The sequence below is a fragment of the Dendrobium catenatum genome, unplaced genomic scaffold (assembly GCF_001605985.2).
Source record: "Dendrobium catenatum unplaced genomic scaffold, ASM160598v2 fragScaff_scaffold_1001, whole genome shotgun sequence".
Classification (NCBI taxonomy): Eukaryota; Viridiplantae; Streptophyta; class Magnoliopsida; order Asparagales; family Orchidaceae; genus Dendrobium; species Dendrobium catenatum.
The window spans coordinates 266,949-287,428 of NW_021319463.1; the positions used below are offsets into that span (position 1 = coordinate 266,949).

Sequence of the window (20,480 nt, forward strand, 5' to 3'; positions counted from 1 at the left end):
TACTTGATATAAGAAAGTAAGATATAAATTTTAAATATTTTATGCAACTTTTTATTTAAAATTATGAATAATAATATATTTTAAGTATATTTTATATTAATATTTTTTTAATGAGATGGCTCACTAACAAATGAGTAGAGTCAGGGTTGGCTCAAATTTGACTTGTTAGTTCATCGAGTTGGATTCATGAATTATCTATTGAGTCAAGTTCAAGCTTGTTCATGAGGCAGGCTGACTCAGTTACACCGTTAGCTTAATCGGATGTTGGACACAGCTCTATGTCTATAGGCGAATCAGGTGCAACCACGTCAATGCTACTGAGCCACCACACTTAGCAATATCAAGCCGTGATATCGAGCAGAAAAAATCGTAGAAAAAATTTCTTTAGGTTGTAGACGCGCATGGTCAGCCGTACCATCAACGTGACTGCCCAAAATCTCGATTCTCGAGAAATTATTAGGTACGGAGTGCGGACGGGAGAACCGTCTGCACACTAGTATAAAATAGTATTCGGTACCGTTCGGTACCACTCGGTACCATTGGGTACCGCTCGGTACTCTGTATCTGTGCAGACGGTTCTCACCCCGTCTGCACTCCGCACCTAATAATTTTTCTCGATTCTCATACCTCCAGTTGAAAACCTAAAAACCTCCGCTTCACTCTAGCGCTTCACTCTAGCGCTTATCCTTTCCGTCGCCACCCGCCGGCCGATTTCTCCACCATTATGTTGAGATCTCCCTTCTCTCTCCTCCGCCTCACTCGTTCATATCTTATCCGGCCGGAATCCACTTCAGCCTGGTCACCGCCTCCACCTCTCGATCCCTCCCCACGCGTCTCTGCTATCGTCGACGATCTCGCCGGACTGACGCTCCTCGAACTCGCCGACCTAACTGAAACTCTACGCACTCGATTGCGAGTCGATCAGATGCCCGTTGTAGCCGTGATGACTCCCGGAATGGTCGTCGGCGGCCTGCCAGGAACCAATAAGTCTTCTTCCGGGGGAGCTGCGTCAGCTGCCGAAGTGAAGGCGGAGAAGACCGCGTTCGATTTGAAACTAGAGAGCTTCGACCCTGCTTCCAAGATCAAAATCATTAAAGAGGTGAGAAGCTTTACGGATCTCGGCTTGAAGGAGGCCAAGGATTTGGTTGAGAAGACGCCTGCCGTGCTCAAAAAGGGGGTTCTCAAGGAGGAGGCCGAGAAGATCGTGGAGAAGATGAAATTGGCTGGTGCGAAGGTTGTCATGGAATGAGTGAGGTAGGGTTGGGACTTACATCGTCTTCTCTTAATTGTTTTTTCTGCTTGGATATAATGTGGATCAGTAAGAGAAGATGAACAAAATTGCTTCTCTTTCGATAAAATTTGCATATATGAGGCTATGATTTGGAATATAAATTTCCTGCCAAAGGTTCTAAGAATTCACCTAACTGTTGCTACGGATTATTGAGAATTTTTTGTTCTCTAGTTTAGCATGTCTGAGTTCTGGAGGAGCTGCTAAGTTAATTTTTCTTTACTCCTTAAACTAATAAGTACTCAACAATTTTTGAAGCAGATTAATGAAAATATTGGATCTTTGGCTCTTTATCCCCAGTCTGGAAGATTGTGGGAATCTGTAGAGGTATTGCAATGAAGAACCTGATAATTGTAAAGGAAATGGTTAGGATGAGCATTGTTCATAGCAATAGAAGAACTATTTTGAAATTGAAACTTGCTAATTATGTTGAGAAGATCTTGAACAAGTTCACTATGCAAGATGCACAATTTGTCAGCGCTCCTTTGAAAGTCAGATTAAGCCTTCAAAGGAGTAATTACTCAAGACCTAGAATACCATACGCCTTAGCAATTGACAATTTAATGCTATGTTTTTCTTTTTAAACCCAGTATAGCGGTGAATTATTTTGTGTGGACGCCGAACGCCATCCGAAGCCTAATGAAAATGCATCACGTCACCCCTACTCGGTAACGCGGCTTAGTACTGCTCAGTAATAGGTGACGTGGCTGCACCTGATTGGCCTCTGGATGGTAAGCTGTGTCCGGTGTCCGCACAGAATAATCTCTCCAGCATAGAACATCTATGGGAGTTGCGAGCAAGTATATTGGTAGGTATCAATTTGATTTTTTGACATTATACAGGAAGCACTGATATGAGACGATTATTAAAGGGGATAATAAAACTCTAGGAGGTTTTTTAGAAATTAACTTAGATGGTAATGTACCTAGACTCATATGAATCAAATAAAAAGTTTTAAATATTTACTAACATTTTACCTAGACTCATATGAATTTTTTTTTTTTGAGGGATTTACATACATACCATTTTATTATTATTATATAACATTTAAAACATTAATATTACATGCATAACATCCATATAATAAATATGAATGCATGGAATGAAATATTAAAATTTATAGGGTGATATATTTGATATTAAAATTGCATATTGATGATATGCATGTAATATTAATATTTTAAGTGTTAGATATGTAAATAACATGAAATAAAATGATATGTATGTAAATCTCTCTTTTTTGTATTGGAAATTTGGGTTTCATAAAGCCCAAAGAGAAGATGATAGAGAATCAAATGGTCATGAGAATTTAACTTAAGGTTTCGTTTGGAATGACTTTCTTTCTGCTTCTTAAAGCAACTTTCTAGTATAAAATTTTTTAATTTTATACTAAAAAGTTACTATAAGAAGTAAAAAAAAAAAAAAACCGTCCCAAATAAAATCTAAGAAAACGTTCCCAGATATCTGATTATCAGGATGCGCAGAAGATCATATACAGCCATGGAACATCAAGCAGACTAGCAGAGAGCTATCACAGCCATTTTCATTCATCTTAAATTCAGTTCTAACATAAATTCATGTTGATTTGAAGATTTCATTAGTTATATTTTTAAGATTTGGTTTTTATTTTTAATCAAATGGCTCATACATTATGCTTATTATACTTAAGTTTTATACGATTTCACAATATCAATATTCTTAAAACTAAAATAAATCAAACCAATTAGTTCCTCCCATTAATTTTTTTTTTTTTTCTGTTCACGTTGTATTTAACAGATTAGCATTTTAAGATCAAGTTTCTTATTGTAGATGTTCAAAATACATAAAGTGTATTACAATTTTGTTCATTTTCAGTGAAGACCTACCAAATCAATCAGTTTATGTAATCTTGCCAGCCAAAATCAAACTTACCAGATAAAATCACTTCCTTTTCAATTTTTATAAAGTGATTTTCTATACACTCGTAGTAGAAATTATGAATTAAAGAGGAAATATCTACTGTTCATATTGCCAATATACAATATGAACAATGTAAAATGGAAGCAAAGCTTCTTTCAAGTTGATCAACTGCAATAATGAAATAAAATCTAGCATTATTATCCTGCAGCTATGGCCCTTTTTGGTCTTTGGTAGGAGTTGTATGGCTTCAATTAAAGTTGCATTTTCACAGACTTCTCCTAATTTTGATATTCCATGCGACTTGACTCAAACTGAAAATTACAGCAAGTTCTCACATCAGTGAAGCCCACCAATCTGCTAGAAATAACTTTAAATATAAAATAACTTAATAGCTCTTAGTTGAACAATAAAGCAATAGTTACAGGATTTTATTGATTTTTGTACAGCAGCTGCGATGCTACAAAATGGATGAACCTGCTTAGTAATTCAATGGATGGACCATTATGAATGGACAGATGAACCAGCCATGACTCTTCTGGTGGAGAACCTGCTATAGATATAAGTCCTCACAGCTGCTTAAACTCAAGCAGAACATGAGTGGCTGTGGCTGCTTTTCCAATGACTTCAGCTTCTCCAATGAAAAAAAAAAAAAAAACCACTGCATCAACAGCAATCAGATCTCTCTATTTCAATAGCTGAATGATGAATCAAGACCCGGTGCTCTGTCAGTAATCAGAAAGATTCAATGGTGATTATTCCAATTCCTTGACACAGTAATGGATTTGATTTCTTAGGGATTTAGTCATTAAAGTCCTCATAAGATGATCCACCAGATGAGTCACTCTGAAATGGAGTCGTCTCCCTTGGGGTTGATGGATGAGATTCTCGAATTTGTAAAGCTGAGCCTGTAGAATAAAGAAGGTGTGAACGTGTTCAGAATAGCTAAACTCAAAAGAAAGACAAACTATCCCGCCATTGAGATAAAAAACCAGCTATAAAATGCATAATCCATACTAGATCACCTGAATTCTTCTGAGCTCTTGAGCGAAACTTTCTCGTGTGCCGACGAATGAGTTTTTTTGCTTTTGTAATGGTCAATTGGCGTGCAAAAGGATACTCAGTATCACTCTCACTCCACTCACCATTGAACTCATTCTCTGCCTCCCCTCGCATGGTTCGCAAGACAAACGCCTTGGCCTTGCGGCGTTGGGAGTTGAAAAGGCCCCTTATTGAAGTGACAAATCCATCACCAGCACCATCACTTGGCCGTTTGAGCCATGATACAGGAAACTGATCAAACTTCCCAGGTTGGCCACCATCACTGTCACTGAAATTGAGATCACTCTCAGGCACAACACCAACATGGCCTTCTCTTTGGCTTTGAACCTTATCCTTGAACTTTTTACCCTGAGAAATAGGCAGCAGCAAAGATAATTAATCATTCGTTATAGCACTAATAATTTTGGCATTTTCCCTACCGACTTAGGCTTCGTTTGAGACGGCTTTCTTACTGCTTCAAGAAGCAGTAAAAAAGCTGGTGAAACAGTAAGAAAGCTGTCCCAAATAAAACCTTAATTAGCAATAGTTGAAATAGTTTTCTTTACGCTCAAGGATAATTACCTGCATTCCAGTCACTGATTTCAAAACACCCCATATGATATGTTTCTTAACACGTGAAAACAGCCTTCTCCATGTTCCAATAAACTCATCACGATGGAATGTATCCATCAACAACCTCAAGTCATTCACTGCAAATCTTGAACCTTCATAGGTAACAAGCAACTCAACCTATTCATAGATATACAATGGACATAATTAATAACATATAAGGCATAGCCACATAACCAAGTAATACATCAAAATAAAGTCTTGACCTGACTAATTTTGATGTTATGGAACTCCATCATTCTCCGGGACCTAGCTCTCTTCTCATCATGAGGTTTTCCAACCTTCTTTTCTTCATTTGACAAGCGTCCTGGCTTCATGGGCTTTGGGTCTTTTGATTTACTCCTAAATGTATCCTCAGTAATAGCTTGCTGAGATTCTAGTGCAGGATTCAGTTGGCCACTTTTGGAAGAAATGCATAAACTATACAATGGGAGGACAGGCTCATTAGTTATAGACTCGGCTAAAGTTTCATCCATTCGGTCATATGAAGGTGTACGGCGAAGTTCAGGATTTGCTCCACACACAATATTTGCTTTCAGGCTTTGCAACTTCGACACCTGCATACAGGTTTATCAACATAAGGAACTCAGATGGTAGTGTAAAAATTGAAGTCTAGATAAGTTTAAATCCACATTAAGGCTTTGTTTGGGACGGCTTTTATACTGCTTCTTGAAGCAGTTTTTTAGTATAAAAAATAATTTTTTTTACTAGATTTCTACTTCAAGAAATATAACACTGCCGTTGCCAGGTCCCAAGTCCTGGATGAGAAAAGTGGAGGGTTGCGTTAGGTAGTCGACAGCCAGCGTAAAACTTGTCGAACAATAATGACACACAAACGAAGCCTAAATTTCTCAGAAGTAGCATAATCCGTGAAGAACACAGATGAATGTTGGTCTCAGCGAACATAAAGCTCAATCATGAAATAATGAGTTCCTTGGAAGTCTCATTTTTTTCATTATTCTAATTTCATTCTCCAATCACATATTGAAGTTTGTGTCTCAAAGAATAAAATTAACTAAATAATACATGACTGGAAAAACTTACTTGGGAAGAATCACCATGAACTGAAGTGCTAGCATTAACCTGGGATCCTGCCATCACAGGCCTTCCTGTACTTTCAATTTCTCTAGTGCAGTGGCTACTTGATGGATTTACCTCGTGGACAGATGGACTTTTTTTTACTCGTCTAGAGCCAGCAGTTGTTGAAACTTTCCATACCTCCTGCACAGATTGAAGAAGAAGAAGAAAAAAAAAAACTAATAATAAGACCGCAGAATAAGTGCGATAAAAACACGAAAGATCAGCAGCATATGTAAGCATGATTATTACCTGTCGCCTCTGGGAGTCTTGGTCTTCTTCCGGGAAGAAGTAACCCCACATCATTCGGTACATTGTTTCCGTTAAATGAATCTTCAAAGGATAGATCTCTACCTGCAGTTCCATTATCAAAAGAATTACCAATTCTGCAAGAAGCAAGAAAAGTCTTCATACAAGCACCTTTTATGGCAATTAATGTCTTGTGAAGAACGAATAATGACATTACAGATATCACAGAAACAATGAGCATAACATGGAATCAGCAATAAAATCCAAGGTAACAACTAGAAGACGGTGCCAGATCCCTGAATCATAAACATTCCAATCATTCTGTAGCGAAGCGTTGAAGTTAATATTCTAAAGTGCTTGGAAGCCAACTTCAAAGATCATTTAATTTAAGATAAGCTAGATTTGTTGACTGCAATATTGAGTTATACCTTGGACCTGTCGTATAAAACACTACCTTAACCACCTCAACAGCTTAGCCTCAAAATAAAATACTTATAAAAATTTGTTTAAACTTTCAAGTATGAAGCCTGTATTAGGATGTAAAACATAAATCGTTTTCTTGTCCTCACAAGGATGGTGTAAAACTGTATCTCAATATGAAAAAAATAACAAAGAGTGCTTCCCAATATAAATAACTTAAAAAAATAACAGAAAATGGACAAAGCTAAAAAAAACATTTAAGATACCGTAGACACAATTATTTTATTCATCAACCCCTAAGTTAAATTTAGAATTTTATAATAAAATATATCACAATAATGGAAACAGTGTTGACCAATATTTGAAATAGTCATGAAGTCCGTCATTATGTTCAGTTATGAACCGTCAACAGATTTAACATTCAACATCGAAGTATACTTAAATTATTTTTTAGTTTAATTTTTGAGTTGTCATTTAGTCTGAATTTGAAAACGTACAACTTTCTAAGCCACTATTCCCTATTAAAACCTCGGAAATTGGACAATAAACTTTGTTGAACTTTGAAAACTTGTAGAAGGGATGAATCATGTGATGCATGATATGTAGACAACAAGCCATGTATAATGCATTGTGAAGTGAATGGAACGACTCAGGTGACGATGATATTTGGACAACAAACTAAGTGTAATGCATTGAGTCATTAAAATAAAACAGTGAAACATAATGGGTAATTAATCCATAAAAAAGCTTATAAAACGTAGGTACCCAAATCCAGCACATGATCAGGTAAGGACAACCAATCTTATAGATAAAATGAATTTATTTGAAGTTCACACAGAACTTCTCTATTGTCAACAGAAGCCAACATATCTGAAACCATCCATACCACTAAAATATTCTTGGTACTATGCAAGAGCTAAGATTTGCAAATTTTTTTTTTTTTTTGCATTTCTAGCTCTTCGCACTCATTCTCTGTTGGTCTTATTTTAGCTATAGAATGAAAACGGAAAGGAAAAAAAACTAAAAATATGTTTGCAATCTAGATTATTCGTAAAACTGGATGCAGATATCAAGAAATGGTAAAATTAAAACCATATGCAGTAAGATAGGCAAATTCACAAAGAATGAATGTCATGATTTCAATTACATCAATGTAATATGTATTCTGGAATCAGTGGATGAATAAAGGAGCGTCTGAAGTTGGTATAAGGTGATAGATTAACAAAGAGAATTTAAACATGGAAATATCAGAAGACAATATTAGCAGCTTTATGTCGCAGAACACCCCAACAGAAAAAACTAGGGACCTTAATAGGGTAGGAAAGTGCTTGGAAAAAGAACAAACATCATAGAGGAAGAGTGTGCTTTTGAGTGGACCACTTTTTCCACATACTAACATTTATAACGTTTTACGGTAAAATCAACAGAACTAACCTGAAAAAGTTCAAGTGGTGAACTTCCATCCTTTGGAGCTCCCTGTTTGGCATTTACACGAAGCATAACATTTCTGGCAGCAATCACAAAGTACTTACTCTTATCAGTTTCTCATTCATTTTTTGAAAATGAAAGGGAAGAGTTTGATTTCACTAGAAATATAAATATCCACAAGATTAGATCAATAATGCAACCACAAACAAATATTTAAACTAGTTTTATCAAATAAAGATGTACATAATAACATAATTACATGCTCCAACAAAATTTGAAAAATGCCTGTAAGTTAGTAAAGCTCAAATGTGCAGTCAAGTTTGATTTCAAAATTCCTAGTTCATCATGTATAAGAAATACTATATGTGCAATACGTTTCTTGGAGCAATTGAATAAAAAAATGGTGATATAGATGAGCATTTGTAGAGATAAAACAAGATGCTTAAAATAGAGTGCCTGTAGAGTGCCATGTGATGATAAAAGGCCTTGAAGCTTAAATGTAAATGTCATAAACTTGTAGTTAAACTTGCCATGGGCTCTGAAAATTCGTGCCTTGGCCTCTACTAAGAGAGTTTAGGATGCTTCTTGATCAAATTTCCAAAATGCATATTAGATTTAAGATAAAAAGGTACCTATAGATTTTGCTCTCATTTTGTGATCTGATTATTATAAGCATAAGCCCTAATGGTTAATCACCTCTACTGACGATGATGAAAGAGAAATTTTGATTAATGCTAATTGTTATATTTAGCATATAGTAGCATCAATTTAATATAAGATTCGAAAAGAGATCTAATTGTTATAAGCATAAGTGCTAATTTCACCCTCAATCCATGAAACTGATGAATCTCCTTGCAAGGACAATTTATAGCCCAACCAAGTACAAAGAAAAGAAATAATGCATGTTCACAAGCATTGCAAAAAGCTTTATGAATAATTTGCCATGTGACCATTAGCGTATCACACGTATTAACAGGTTAAAATAAGAATGAAATTTGAACACAATCATCAAAGCAAACATGCTAGAGATGTTTGCAGCGAGGAAAGAACGTAATTTGCGGCTTAGTAATGTAAGCTGACTGGAATAACTAGAAAAATAAAAATAAAAATAAAAAACTAAACAGAAGATCATACTTTCCCCATTCGGGAGGTGCATTCCAGGCAGACAACAGCATATCTGATTTGGCATTTGGTAGACAATTTCTAACAACGAAGGATTTAGTAGTAAACTGAGCAACACCAATATCCTTGTAATCACGGTCAAAGTCATAGATCTGCCAGCAAAATATCAAAATCAAAAGTCACAAAATAGCAAAATAACACGCCTAACTCCGAAAATGCATTAAAAGCTAACTAAATAGTTCTATAATAAAATATAATAAAAAAATGTAAGCCACAAACTTCTTCAATAAAGAAAATGCAAAATATTGAACAAAATAGTCTTAAACTAATGAATAGCGCTAATAAGTATTTCCATAGGATTACTGATGAGGACATCCATAGGAGATTTCGACACACCTACCATCGGAGGGGTCGTCGAGCGACGGCCATGATTCATAGTCTTTATTTCTGATGTTTTATTTTATTCATGTCATTTATATTTTATATTTTCCATTGTACCCCTATGAGGAAGTTATTGCATGTTGTAGCCCAAGGGCAATTTCGTCTTTATGATTTTTATTTTCGGATGGCCTATATATAGGCCTAGTATTGTATTTGGAGTTAGTTTTTGATGAATGAAAAAATTTGCTCATATGTTCTCTTTGTGAGTTCATTGCTCCTAGATCTCTTAGTGAGTTCTTCGGAGAAGATAGATCTCTTTGTGAGTTCTAGGTTTTCATCCAAGCTATCTTTGTGGGAATTTGGATTGAAGATAATTGAGGTGAGTGAATTCGTGGCCACTCGAATCCCTAGAAATTTTCCTTCTTCCTTCCCCTTGCTCCTTGCTACCGCCTCTCCCTGAGCCGTCCAGGCCACCGGCCACCTGGCAGCCGCCTCCCGCCGGCCGGCCAATACCACCCATTGGCCCTTGCCCCGCCCCCTTCCCCTAGCCGCCGGCCCACCTCCTTGAGTTTCAAAATTTGAAATTTCAAATTTTCAAGAGCCATAAAGGGTTTCCAAATTTAGCTCCTTAATTTTAGGCAATCAATTTAATTGAATTTCAATTTCAAATTTGAAATTCAAATTAATCCAATTGATTGTCCTCATATTAGGAAACTTTCCCCACTTAAGAAATCTAAAATTTTACTTCAGATTTTTATTAAATATGTGATTAAGTGTGGGCCCCATTTGATGCAATCAAAAATTTGGGAGAGGGACCCAAATTTTTTATCACAAAAAGAAAGACCTTTTTAAGAAAGAGAAACTTACAAAAACTAGACAAATTAAACAAACAAACAAACTTTTTATATCATATAAAAGGAAAGACTTACAAACTTGACTCTTATAAGACACTTACAATTTGGACGCTTACAAACTTTGACACAAACAAAATGACACCCTAAACTTGCTTACTTTGAGAAGAAGGATACAATAGAATGGTTACTATGGAGAGAAGAAAGAGATTAGGAGACGAGACGAAGATTGGAAAGAGCCCGCAGGATTTCCGAAGGAGGTGGAAGAGGGAACGGACAAAGCTCGCAAGCTTTTCCAAACAACAAACCCGCAGGTTTTATCTCCAAAAATCACTTACATAAACTTTCATTTAAACTTCTCAAAATATCTCATATATATAGGCCATAGAGGGGAAACATAACAGCCAAAAGTTCCCAAATTCCCATATAGAAATGAAAGGCCAAGAACCTTCCCCGCTGAAATCCCAAGAGCCACATCAAAATTCCAATGAATAAAGCCACGGAACCAGCCAGGAACAAGCACAAGCCACGGTTTCAGCACAGGAAACCAGGAGGCAATTCAGGGAAATCAATTCTCGGTCAAAAAAGAGGTGCCAGAGCAGTAAAGTAGGCAGCCACCCGAAGAGGCAGCAACAAACCCGAAGAGAGCAGCAGCCCGTGAGAGAAAAATCCAGAGAAGAAAAGCTGCAGCAACTCCAATTCAAGAAGAATGTGAAAGATCAAGTTCTACCCACCAAATCTTGCTCCCAACATTAATTTTATAACTAAACATCAACTCATCTCCTATTCATGTGGCCGGCCCCTTAATGGGCCCCTCTCTCTCTCCAAATTACATTAATAGCTCCACTAAATTAGCCCCAAACTTCTCCCTATTGTCCGCCCCCTCATCCTCTACTGGAATTAATTTGAAATCTTCAAATTAATCCCCTCCCACCCACTTAAACCTGAAATAATTTCAGATTTTTTTCTGTTTTTATTTCTTGGAACCTCTCTCTAGCCAAGCCCCTCAAGTACCCAAGTCAACCCAACCCTCCTCTTCCAACCCGCCACGTCCTCTCTCCCTCTTCCCCCTTTTGGTGCTTCTTTCTCTTCCGGCAAGGATGCATGTCGGATCCCGAAATTGATAGCGGATTGGTACTCGACATCTATGGAGACATCCACATCACCCGTTCACCGTTCTTTGACGTCGGGTTTGGCTCCGACTACACTGTTGAAGATTATTTGAACCGCATCCTTCTCACTCTCGTGGACGTCATAGACGATCAATTCGAGGACTACGATTGGACCATCAACGACCATCCACCCGCTTCCCCGCCTCCACCGCCGCTGCCTCCCTCGCCATCACTACAGATCGTTTACGCTGTCTACCTTGGAGTGATTTTGTTTCTTGTATGGTTCTTCTTCCTCCGACAACCCTAGATGTAGAAGAGTGACTTTGAGCCTCAAGGTAAGACGATTACTTTGTTAACCGTCGAATTCTAGTTGACTAATCATTTCATTACTTTTGTTTACGTTGTTATTTTAAAGTGCTTGCAAATTTAGTTGTAATGGATTGCCTAAGCATCGTTTGTTTCTTAGATCTTTCTTGATTCTTCAATTTTGAGACGCCTTAAGATTAATTTTATCATTACTCCAACAACTTTTATTAATCTTTAAGAAAACAATTCCTGGTTTCACATCAATTACAAATCACAAGAAAAGATATTAAGAAAATTTTATCTGAAATTAGAGATGATTCAATACCTTCGAACCCTGTTAAACAATTTGGGAGGTCATTCTTTGGTATAAGCCCTTTTGAAGAAATAACATGGCTAACATACTCAGAGTGCACCTAGAAAAAGGTTTCGATATAGATAAAGCTCATGAATAACATTTAAGCCTATTTGCAAAAAAGCAAGTGTTGGTCTGGTCATAGGGTGTAAGATGGCTTGTTCTAAATCCAAGCAGCATAAGTAATTAAAGCTCTGAAGATAAAATTCCTAATGAAAGGTGAAGATTATGGAGTCAACAAGAATGGACCACGAAATGGCAACAACAATATGTAGTTTGGCTATTTTAGAAGTCTACCTGTATCAATATCACACTTGCATCAATATATATTCTCTACTCTGAATTATCATTGTTCTATAACATATTCCGTTTTTTTTTTCTTGCTACTTTTTTCATAGCATTCTCTACATACCCAACTGTGCATTTGTGATGATAAACGGAGTACAAATTAGATCACTGCCAAGCTTCTCCTTTATAAAATGCTTATCCATTTCAACATGTTTTGTTCAGTCACATTGCACAGAATTATATTTAATATTGATGGTTGGTTTGTTATCTCACAAAATATTTTTATTCAACCATTAAATCTTCAAAGATAAATTTTAGCAATAACAGTACATAGATTCCTGGTGACATAAATCTAAATTTGGTTTCTGCATTAGATGTTACCACTGCATGAAGAAGTTGGAATAGCTCCAATAGTAGATATGATTAGAAAGTGTCACAAAGGATGATCGGAGAATATCTACTCATCCTTGAAGATCATACACGAATCCATGATCGTGCTCGGGATCAGTCATTCATGGATAAGAAAAAGATCACTAATGACTCCACCAATCTTCTTGAAGATTATAAGAGATTTTCTTCATTTGATTATGGAAAACTAAAGTTCAGAGTTAATTGTACATATATAGAATTAATGAAGACTATCAAGAAGATTTCAAAGGACTCCCAATTATCTATCATGTGTCACAACTATATCAAAATTTATCTTCATGTTATGTTATACGTTTTATAGTTGTTCAGAGTGAAAGTCATCTTTATCATTCATTCTAAATTTTGTTAGAGCGTAAGCTTAATGGAGGGTAGCTAAAAATAATTGAATCTCAAAAGCCTAGAAATTTGGCCCAAAAGCACTCAACATTTGGCTCAAATGGAAAACAGCTTAATTTGACTTCAAAGCTATGTTTAAGTCGATCACAAATTTGATCCAACAAGCCATATATAGTCCAAGTCAACAAATTTTCTTTCTCTTTCTAACTCCCCAAATACACACACCCTTTTACGCTTCTTTTTCCCATTGTATATCACGATGGAAGAAAAAAAAATACAACTCGAAAAAAAATAGCTATAAAGATCCCACCATTAAAAAGTTACGAAAGGACATCAAAGTAGCATAATCATATAGAAATTTTGGTTGATTCTAGGTTTAAAAATATTCAAAATGAATTTTAATGCTATAGGAAAACTATAACTACTCTATTTAACTATTGCATCATTGCATATATTGATATTGTGCACTCTTTGCATCTGATTTTGTGGCAAATTTTAGGTAGCATTTACAAAAGAAAAGAAATGGCATCTTTCCGCATGACTAGAGTTAATAATATAAGAGAAAATGGAAAGTTGACATGCACATCAACACATGCATAACACCTACCATATTGTCTAAATGCTATAAAAACGCTTGCTGAATAATTATATCAACACTCACCATGTCATTTATCTCTGCTTCTGCAAAAGATTTACCGTCTGCAAGCATACTCCATACAACCTTGTTAATTCTCATGGAAATTCTCATAGCACAGGAAGGGCTTTTATTCTTTTCCTTCTCCATTAATCGCAATTGTGCTGCCTTCTGTAGCGCCATCCTCAATGCTGAAGATGCCTCTTTCCTAGATTTTTGGGCATTTCCAAGCTCCTTCCTCAGCCCACGGATCTGACAGGTTGGAGAAAAACCTAAACTTAGATAAATGGATCACTATGAAAGCATAATTAGAAGAAAAAAAAAGTATTTTGCATGCATGTTTACTCGGAAAACGTTTCTTACATATTTCAGAGATATTTACTATAAAATGCTTGTATTTTGGTTGCTTGTTACTATTAGAGTATCCTTGACACATCATGCTTACAAAATCATGTTTAATATTAAATAGCATGCCATCCCCTTCTATATATACAAGGCCAAAGATAAAGTCGCAATAAGATGCTAATGATGCAAGTGTAATGAAAAATTTAGTCTAATTACAAGGAAATCCAAGTATAATTTCAATGAGCTTAAAATCATACCAATCTTAGTTTTCCACAAGACACCATCCATAAATCACTATCTCTATCTGTAAATAGAGTCAAATCACCTCCAATATCATTTGTAACCGACAGAGTCCGTATATCATCAAGAAATAACTTCCTTTCCCTCTCTTTTTGTTCAAGTTGGATTCTAGCAAGCTCTACTTCCTCCACACCATCAGGAACCACCTCATCAGCCTCTTCTTCAACATCATCATCATCATCAGCTGGGTAAGAGAGACTGCTTTTACGGGGTCTGCACATTCAGTAAAATCGATTTGAAATATCCATGAGTATTTTGAATGTGAAAATACCATAGAAGTTCATTATCGATAAATTAGTTTATGCAAACACAGCCATATAAAAACATTTTGAAAGTACCCATGTAAACTATACATGGATAATAAGCCAGAGATTCTGTAGGACACCATATACCATACAGAGGAAGCAAAAAAATACCAATAGAAATGGTAAGAAATTGATCAATGATACTACTAATACAACGTGAAGAGAACATCAACAGATGCAAAGATAGAAAGCAATTCCTTACTTGGGAAGTCGAGCAAATAGTAGATTGCTAAGCACATCCAACATAACCTGAAACTGACGTGATGTCATCGTTGCAGTAATATTAGGAGAATTGAAGATGAGCTCCTTTAAAGGCTTAACCTGAATTTGAGAAAATGATTTGCATTATTCAATCTGCAATTACATCTAGTAAACGCCATTTGATCCAGTATTGCAAAAATATCACACCTTCAACTCTGCCGTGCCTCCTTTGTGCCTGGTGTAACGAAAGTACATTTGGCATGGCATAAAAACTCTCTCAAGTAAAGCACCAGTTCGTTTTACTTTGGGTGAGCTCCTAAGAATTTTTGGCAACCACTGCAGGCCAGCACCAGGATCAACATCAGTAGGTGCCACATGAGCTTGAACATGCTCCAGCATCACAGAAAGCTCAGCACGCTTCCATGTCATCTCAGGTTCTATATCAGGAAATGAGGCACTGCTGGTTCCTAATGCCTGTTCAATCATCTCATACCCAACATGAAGAATAGAATGGAAAGAACGCGCCAAGACACGGCCACTGGCAGCAGCGAGAAGAAACCTACCCTGATACAAAACCAAGAGTTAAATTGAGAAAATTAGAACCAAAATATACATTCAAATAGCAAAATTTGAAATTTCTAATTAAGATTGAAACTCACTTTACATTTTTCCAAATAAAAAAGAACAAAAAAATGGTGGAAGATATATAGAGAAAGATCATACGACGTGAAAAAATGCAGCTCAACAAATTTGACACAATTTATTATCTTATAAACGCAATTTCAAAGAAAAGACGCCATGATGTCATATACCATCTTTTATTGAAAATCTCAAAGTATTTTTCATGAACTAATACAAAGAGAAATCATACACATGATTTCCAACGCACCTACTGGAAATGGGAAAAGAGAATTGGCCAAGCTGAAACAGATTCCACTGTTTAACTGGTAGCCAAAGTGATATGTAAATTGAGCTGAGGTACATACAATTTTTGCGTACTAAATTCCCCACATTTTTTTTTTCGAAGTCGCCAGGAAGTGCACAGTGCAATTCCTCTATCAAAAACCGCAGTGGTTTCTTGTTTACATGTTCAAGTGTTTCCTACATGCAAAATTTTTGACTTGACAGTTATCACAGGAATGCCAATGACCCCTATGTCCAGTGGGGACGTGCATGTGAAGCTAGTGGATCATCAGCAAATCTGCTTGAACTACATACTAGAATTGCAGAAGCTCGGATCATCTGCAAAACTGCTTTCATTTTCAAGATAAACCGAGCAAAAAAAACTGGTGTACCTATTTTTTCAAAATTATTTGGTTTAAATTAAACACAATGGATTGTTTTCATGTAAATGCTGTAAACTAATCATTCCTTTTTTCCCTGGATAGGTGCCTGATGGATTGATCAATGACAGTCCAATCAGCCTTGATATGCGCTTAGGTGAAAAATAAGGTAATCCAAGCTTTCAAATTTCCGGAGTATACAATTGCAAGCCTAATATAAAGGCTGAGAGTATAATCATCGCCTCCACTGCATACAAATTGATTATTTTGGATCTATGATGTGAACTCCATTTGACTTTTTTCCATCATTCACTTTACAGCTCTTAATTGGACACGGGTGCCATAATTGTAGTGATTAACTCTTCCTTTCTTTTTAAGGAACATTCAGCCCTACATTGTGCATTTATTAGGAAGAATAGGGCGGGCAAGACCTTCTCTCATCCTGTGTGTGTAAAAAAGTAACAAAATCATTAAACAGATTCTGAGTTTGGAAACCAATGCACATTGACTATTGTTTTTCAGGCTAGTTTTTCCAGGCATTGACATGGCAATCAAGGGCTATGCATTTTCAAGGGTTCCTTCAAATCTGCACTAAATATATTGACTTAATAACCTTTTGCATATAGATCGGAAACTCTGAACTTCAAACAATATTCAATTTGCATATCCGATAGAGTTATGTTAATTAAAATTTCCACCAAAATAGTAAGGTATCTTCCATGCAAATCTGGATCATTGCCTTTAGCGTTAAGTTATTATCGCAATAACAAGGGTATTTATATAAATAATTTAAATACATAGAAGAATAGAGAAGCAATCTTCATTTTAAGTTCATGATTTGCTTGTGGGAGGATGATGCAATCTCTCATCCAATTAATGAATAGTAGGGCTGCAAATGAACAGAGATTTTTACGAGCTACCATGGCTCGGTTCGATAAGAGCTTGTTCATGTTCATTTGATAAGGTAAACGAACGAGCTTGAACATTTTGAAAAATACTTGATAGCTAAATAAACGAGCTTCAACAACTTGGTGTGCGGTTCGTTTATGATGGGGACATCAAATCATCATGGAAAGTTTATCAGAGACGTGTCCGCCGATCTACGGCCACGATCGAGTCTTTATATTTTTGAGTCATTGATGTATTTTTATTTCATGTGTTTTGTTATTTGCTTATGTGGTTTTATTATTTCCCGTTGTACCCCTCTTATGGGAGTTGTTGTATGTAAGCCCAAAGGGCATTTGTGTCTTTTGTTTTGAGTCGGTTGTATGAGGCTATTTAAAACCCCCCTTTGTTCTATTTGAAGTTAATGAATGATTGCTTATTGAAATTCCTTCTTGCATGAGCATTATGTGCTTGAGAGTTCTAATGGAGAGAGCTTCCGAGGAGAGAAAGAAGATTGGCGCAATACCCACCAACCTAGATAAGTTGGATTCGTGGTTCCTTCTCGTATCTCTTTTCTTTTCTTTCTCTTTCTCTTCCCCTCCACCCACCTAGCTGCTGGTTTCTTCACCTCATCCCCAATCAAAACCCACGGTCCACTCACTACCCGAGCCCCTTCACCCCTCCCAAATTCCACAGCCAGACCCCACCCGACCTCCCTCCTATTGGCTGCCGGCCATAAGCCTTAGCCACCAGCCACACCCAAGCCCACTACCATCTCTTGAATTTCCTAGTTGGGTATGAATTAATTAAGGGATAATTCCGGAATTTCAAATTCTTTGAATTTGAATTCAAAATTATTTCCTAAAATAATTCTCTTAATTTAGGAAAGTTTTTATTTTAATCTAATTTGAAATCAATGTTTAAAATTGCGTATTCGGGTACTGAGGCGTTTTTCATTCGTGAGGCGAGGCGTAAGCCTCAAGGCGTTTTGAGGCGTAAGCCTCAAAATCAAAAGATCGCGTAAATATAAAATGATAATTTTTTTATATTCTAATGAGTGAATAATATAAAACTTAAAAAAACATAAGATATGAAGTGAAATCAAAATATCTCAATAATAAGACAACATGAAATATAGTTCAACTCAAAATTCCATCATTCCCAAATCCCAGTATTCTTTTCATTAACATATAATTCCAATTTCCAAAAATAAATAGCAATAACATATCACATAAGAACTCATAAGTCATCAGCACTGTCATCACTAAGGGGTTCTTCATTTGAATCATCATTATGGTGAACTGCTCTCTCCCCTTCCTCCTCTCCTATAGAGTCCAATGTCGGGCATTTACTTCAAGATTTATGTAAGTTTTGATATATATAGCGTGAGGCGTAAGCCTCATGCCAGTGAGGCGAGGCGGGTCTCAACCAAGTTGAGGCGCAAGCCTCATAAAAAAACTCGAGGCGTTTTTTACTGGAATTGCGCAAAGGCGGGCCTCAAGGCGAGCCTCATATTGCGCAATTTTAAACCATGTTTGAAATTGAAATTCAAATTGGATCTAAAATAATACTTTCCAAAATATCATACCTAAATTCAAGAGCCTTAATTATCCTAATTAAACTCCCCCATGGCTTAAACTTGCCGCCGGCCACCTTATATGGTTAATTAGGATTTATTTCCTAGTTGACTCCTATTCCCCTTTAGAGTTATTTCAAATCTTTCCCCACCATCCAGCTGAAATTTCCCTTACCCTTCCTAATTCATTGGATTTCCTAATTTAAGAAATTAAATTAGGAAATCCAAATCCCCCTCCACCGTTTATCATCCAGCCACTCCTCCTATTTCCCCTTTTCATCATGCCGCCCCTCCCTCTCTCTCCAATCATCTCTCTTCCCCTCCTTAGGCTAAGTAATTGGATGCCTTGAGTTCACTTCTTCCAAACCCCTAACCCGACATCAATTAATCTGAGAATTCTCTCAGATTTCTGGAGAAAAATCTGAGCTCACTTTAAGGTTTTGGGGAATTACACTTGGAAGTTGTTCCCCTCTTCGTTATTAGAGAAACTTCTTTCGCTTGGCCACTAATCGAAGGGAGCACCAACTACCAAGGAGATTCTACCTTCAATCATTCATGAATGGCGGATCCGGCAACTGATTACAGCATAACTTGGGATGAAGACGGCTACGTAGATATCCTACAATCTACGTTCTTCGACGTAAACCCAAGAGTTGATTTCACCGTCGAGGATTACTTGGAGCGTACATTGATATACTTGGTAGAGGCTATCGACGAACATTTTGAAGGCATTGAATGGAGAATCTCCACTAACCCTTGACGAAGGTTTCTTCTCTCTCGAGCATCTTATTCCTTTTAGTCTAAATTCTCGTTGGTTTGATTGTAGTCATGACGGACTCTTCCATTTGCTCTCGCTTAAGCTTAGTAATTGTAGAATTTGAGCGTATCTCATTGCATCCTAATTCTTATTGTTAGATTATGGATTAATTTGAAAACTACTACTTGGTGTTGTTTTATTTTCTTATTTGTCTTGAAAGTTTCAAAACTCGGAATATGTGATTTAGCCTAAGCAAATATTCTCCTTGTTTTGATTCTTCGTTCTGAATTGCTATTAATTTTATTCTAATATTATTCTAATCACGAGTTATGCAATGTCTAAATGATTCCATAATCATCTCATCTAAGTAGTCCTGCATCAGTTTATATTCATGAACGATATCATTAATTGATGTGAAACGTACATGCATGGATGAATTGCTTTAAGGAGTTTGCACACGTAATATTCCTGGAACAAAGAATTATATCTTAATGCTGAATTTAACGACGCAATAAAACACTGAGAGCGGTAAGACGAGCTTAGGACGAATCACGTGCATAAAAGTTAAAATCAGAAAACATTCAATTTAATCTAGCGTTGCATACATGGATAGTTTCAACAATAAATCCTATGCTAACAATAAGATTAGTCACTACAAGAGATCCCTCACTCAACTCTTCTAATTACTAGGCTTTAGCGGGAAGCATTAATGTGATCATCATGAATCTATTAAGACCACAATGGAGAAGCAACATCGAAGATAAAAGTGTCGGGTGAAGAGTTTACCCAAAGACAAGAGAGATGCGAGCTCCGGGTAAGTCGTTGGAAGGTTGAAATGAAAGGGGACAGCAGTTCGGTTGGAAAGACAGCATCAGAGAGGTTCAGGATCCTCTGGACAGCAATCTTGGCACGTTGGAAAGTTCTGGACAGTCACCCCGCAGTTTCCAGAAAATCTGGACAGAAAATAGAGGCCTTCCGGATGGCGACA

The 20,480-nt window shown here is 36.6% G+C and overlaps 2 protein-coding genes across 4 annotated transcripts in view; one reads left to right on the forward strand and one right to left on the reverse strand.

The window, feature by feature from the left end:
- Positions 1-671: 671 nt before the first annotated feature.
- Positions 672-1,461, forward strand: LOC110098785 (50S ribosomal protein L7/L12). Its single transcript, XM_020825709.2, has one exon. It carries the CDS (start codon positions 725-727, stop codon positions 1,247-1,249), a length of 525 nt encoding a protein of 174 aa, XP_020681368.1. The 5' UTR covers positions 672-724; the 3' UTR covers positions 1,250-1,461.
- Positions 1,462-3,364: 1,903 nt separating this feature from the next.
- LOC110098783 (protein SABRE) overlaps positions 3,365-20,480 on the reverse strand; it is a 55,644-nt gene continuing 38,528 nt past the window's right edge. For all 3 annotated transcript variants that reach the window (XM_020825706.2, XM_020825707.2, XM_028697818.1), the window contains 12 exons: positions 15,199-15,555; positions 14,993-15,111; positions 14,443-14,698; positions 13,868-14,092; positions 9,164-9,303; positions 8,036-8,108; positions 6,185-6,286; positions 5,900-6,076; positions 5,062-5,412; positions 4,808-4,975; positions 4,210-4,594; positions 3,365-4,092 (listed from right to left, as the gene is read on the reverse strand). In XM_020825706.2, the coding sequence (XP_020681365.1) occupies positions 3,986-4,092; positions 4,210-4,594; positions 4,808-4,975; positions 5,062-5,412; positions 5,900-6,076; positions 6,185-6,286; positions 8,036-8,108; positions 9,164-9,303; positions 13,868-14,092; positions 14,443-14,698; positions 14,993-15,111; positions 15,199-15,555 (2,460 nt within the window). In that variant the 3' untranslated portion in view covers positions 3,365-3,985. The remainder of the gene's footprint in view (positions 4,093-4,209; positions 4,595-4,807; positions 4,976-5,061; positions 5,413-5,899; positions 6,077-6,184; positions 6,287-8,035; positions 8,109-9,163; positions 9,304-13,867; positions 14,093-14,442; positions 14,699-14,992; positions 15,112-15,198; positions 15,556-20,480) is intronic.

Bases quoted from the DNA above. Each gene is read 5' to 3' on its own strand.
- LOC110098785 (XM_020825709.2), top strand. From the start codon at position 725: ATGTTGAGATCTCCCTTCTCTCTCCTCCGCCTCACTCGTTCATATCTT.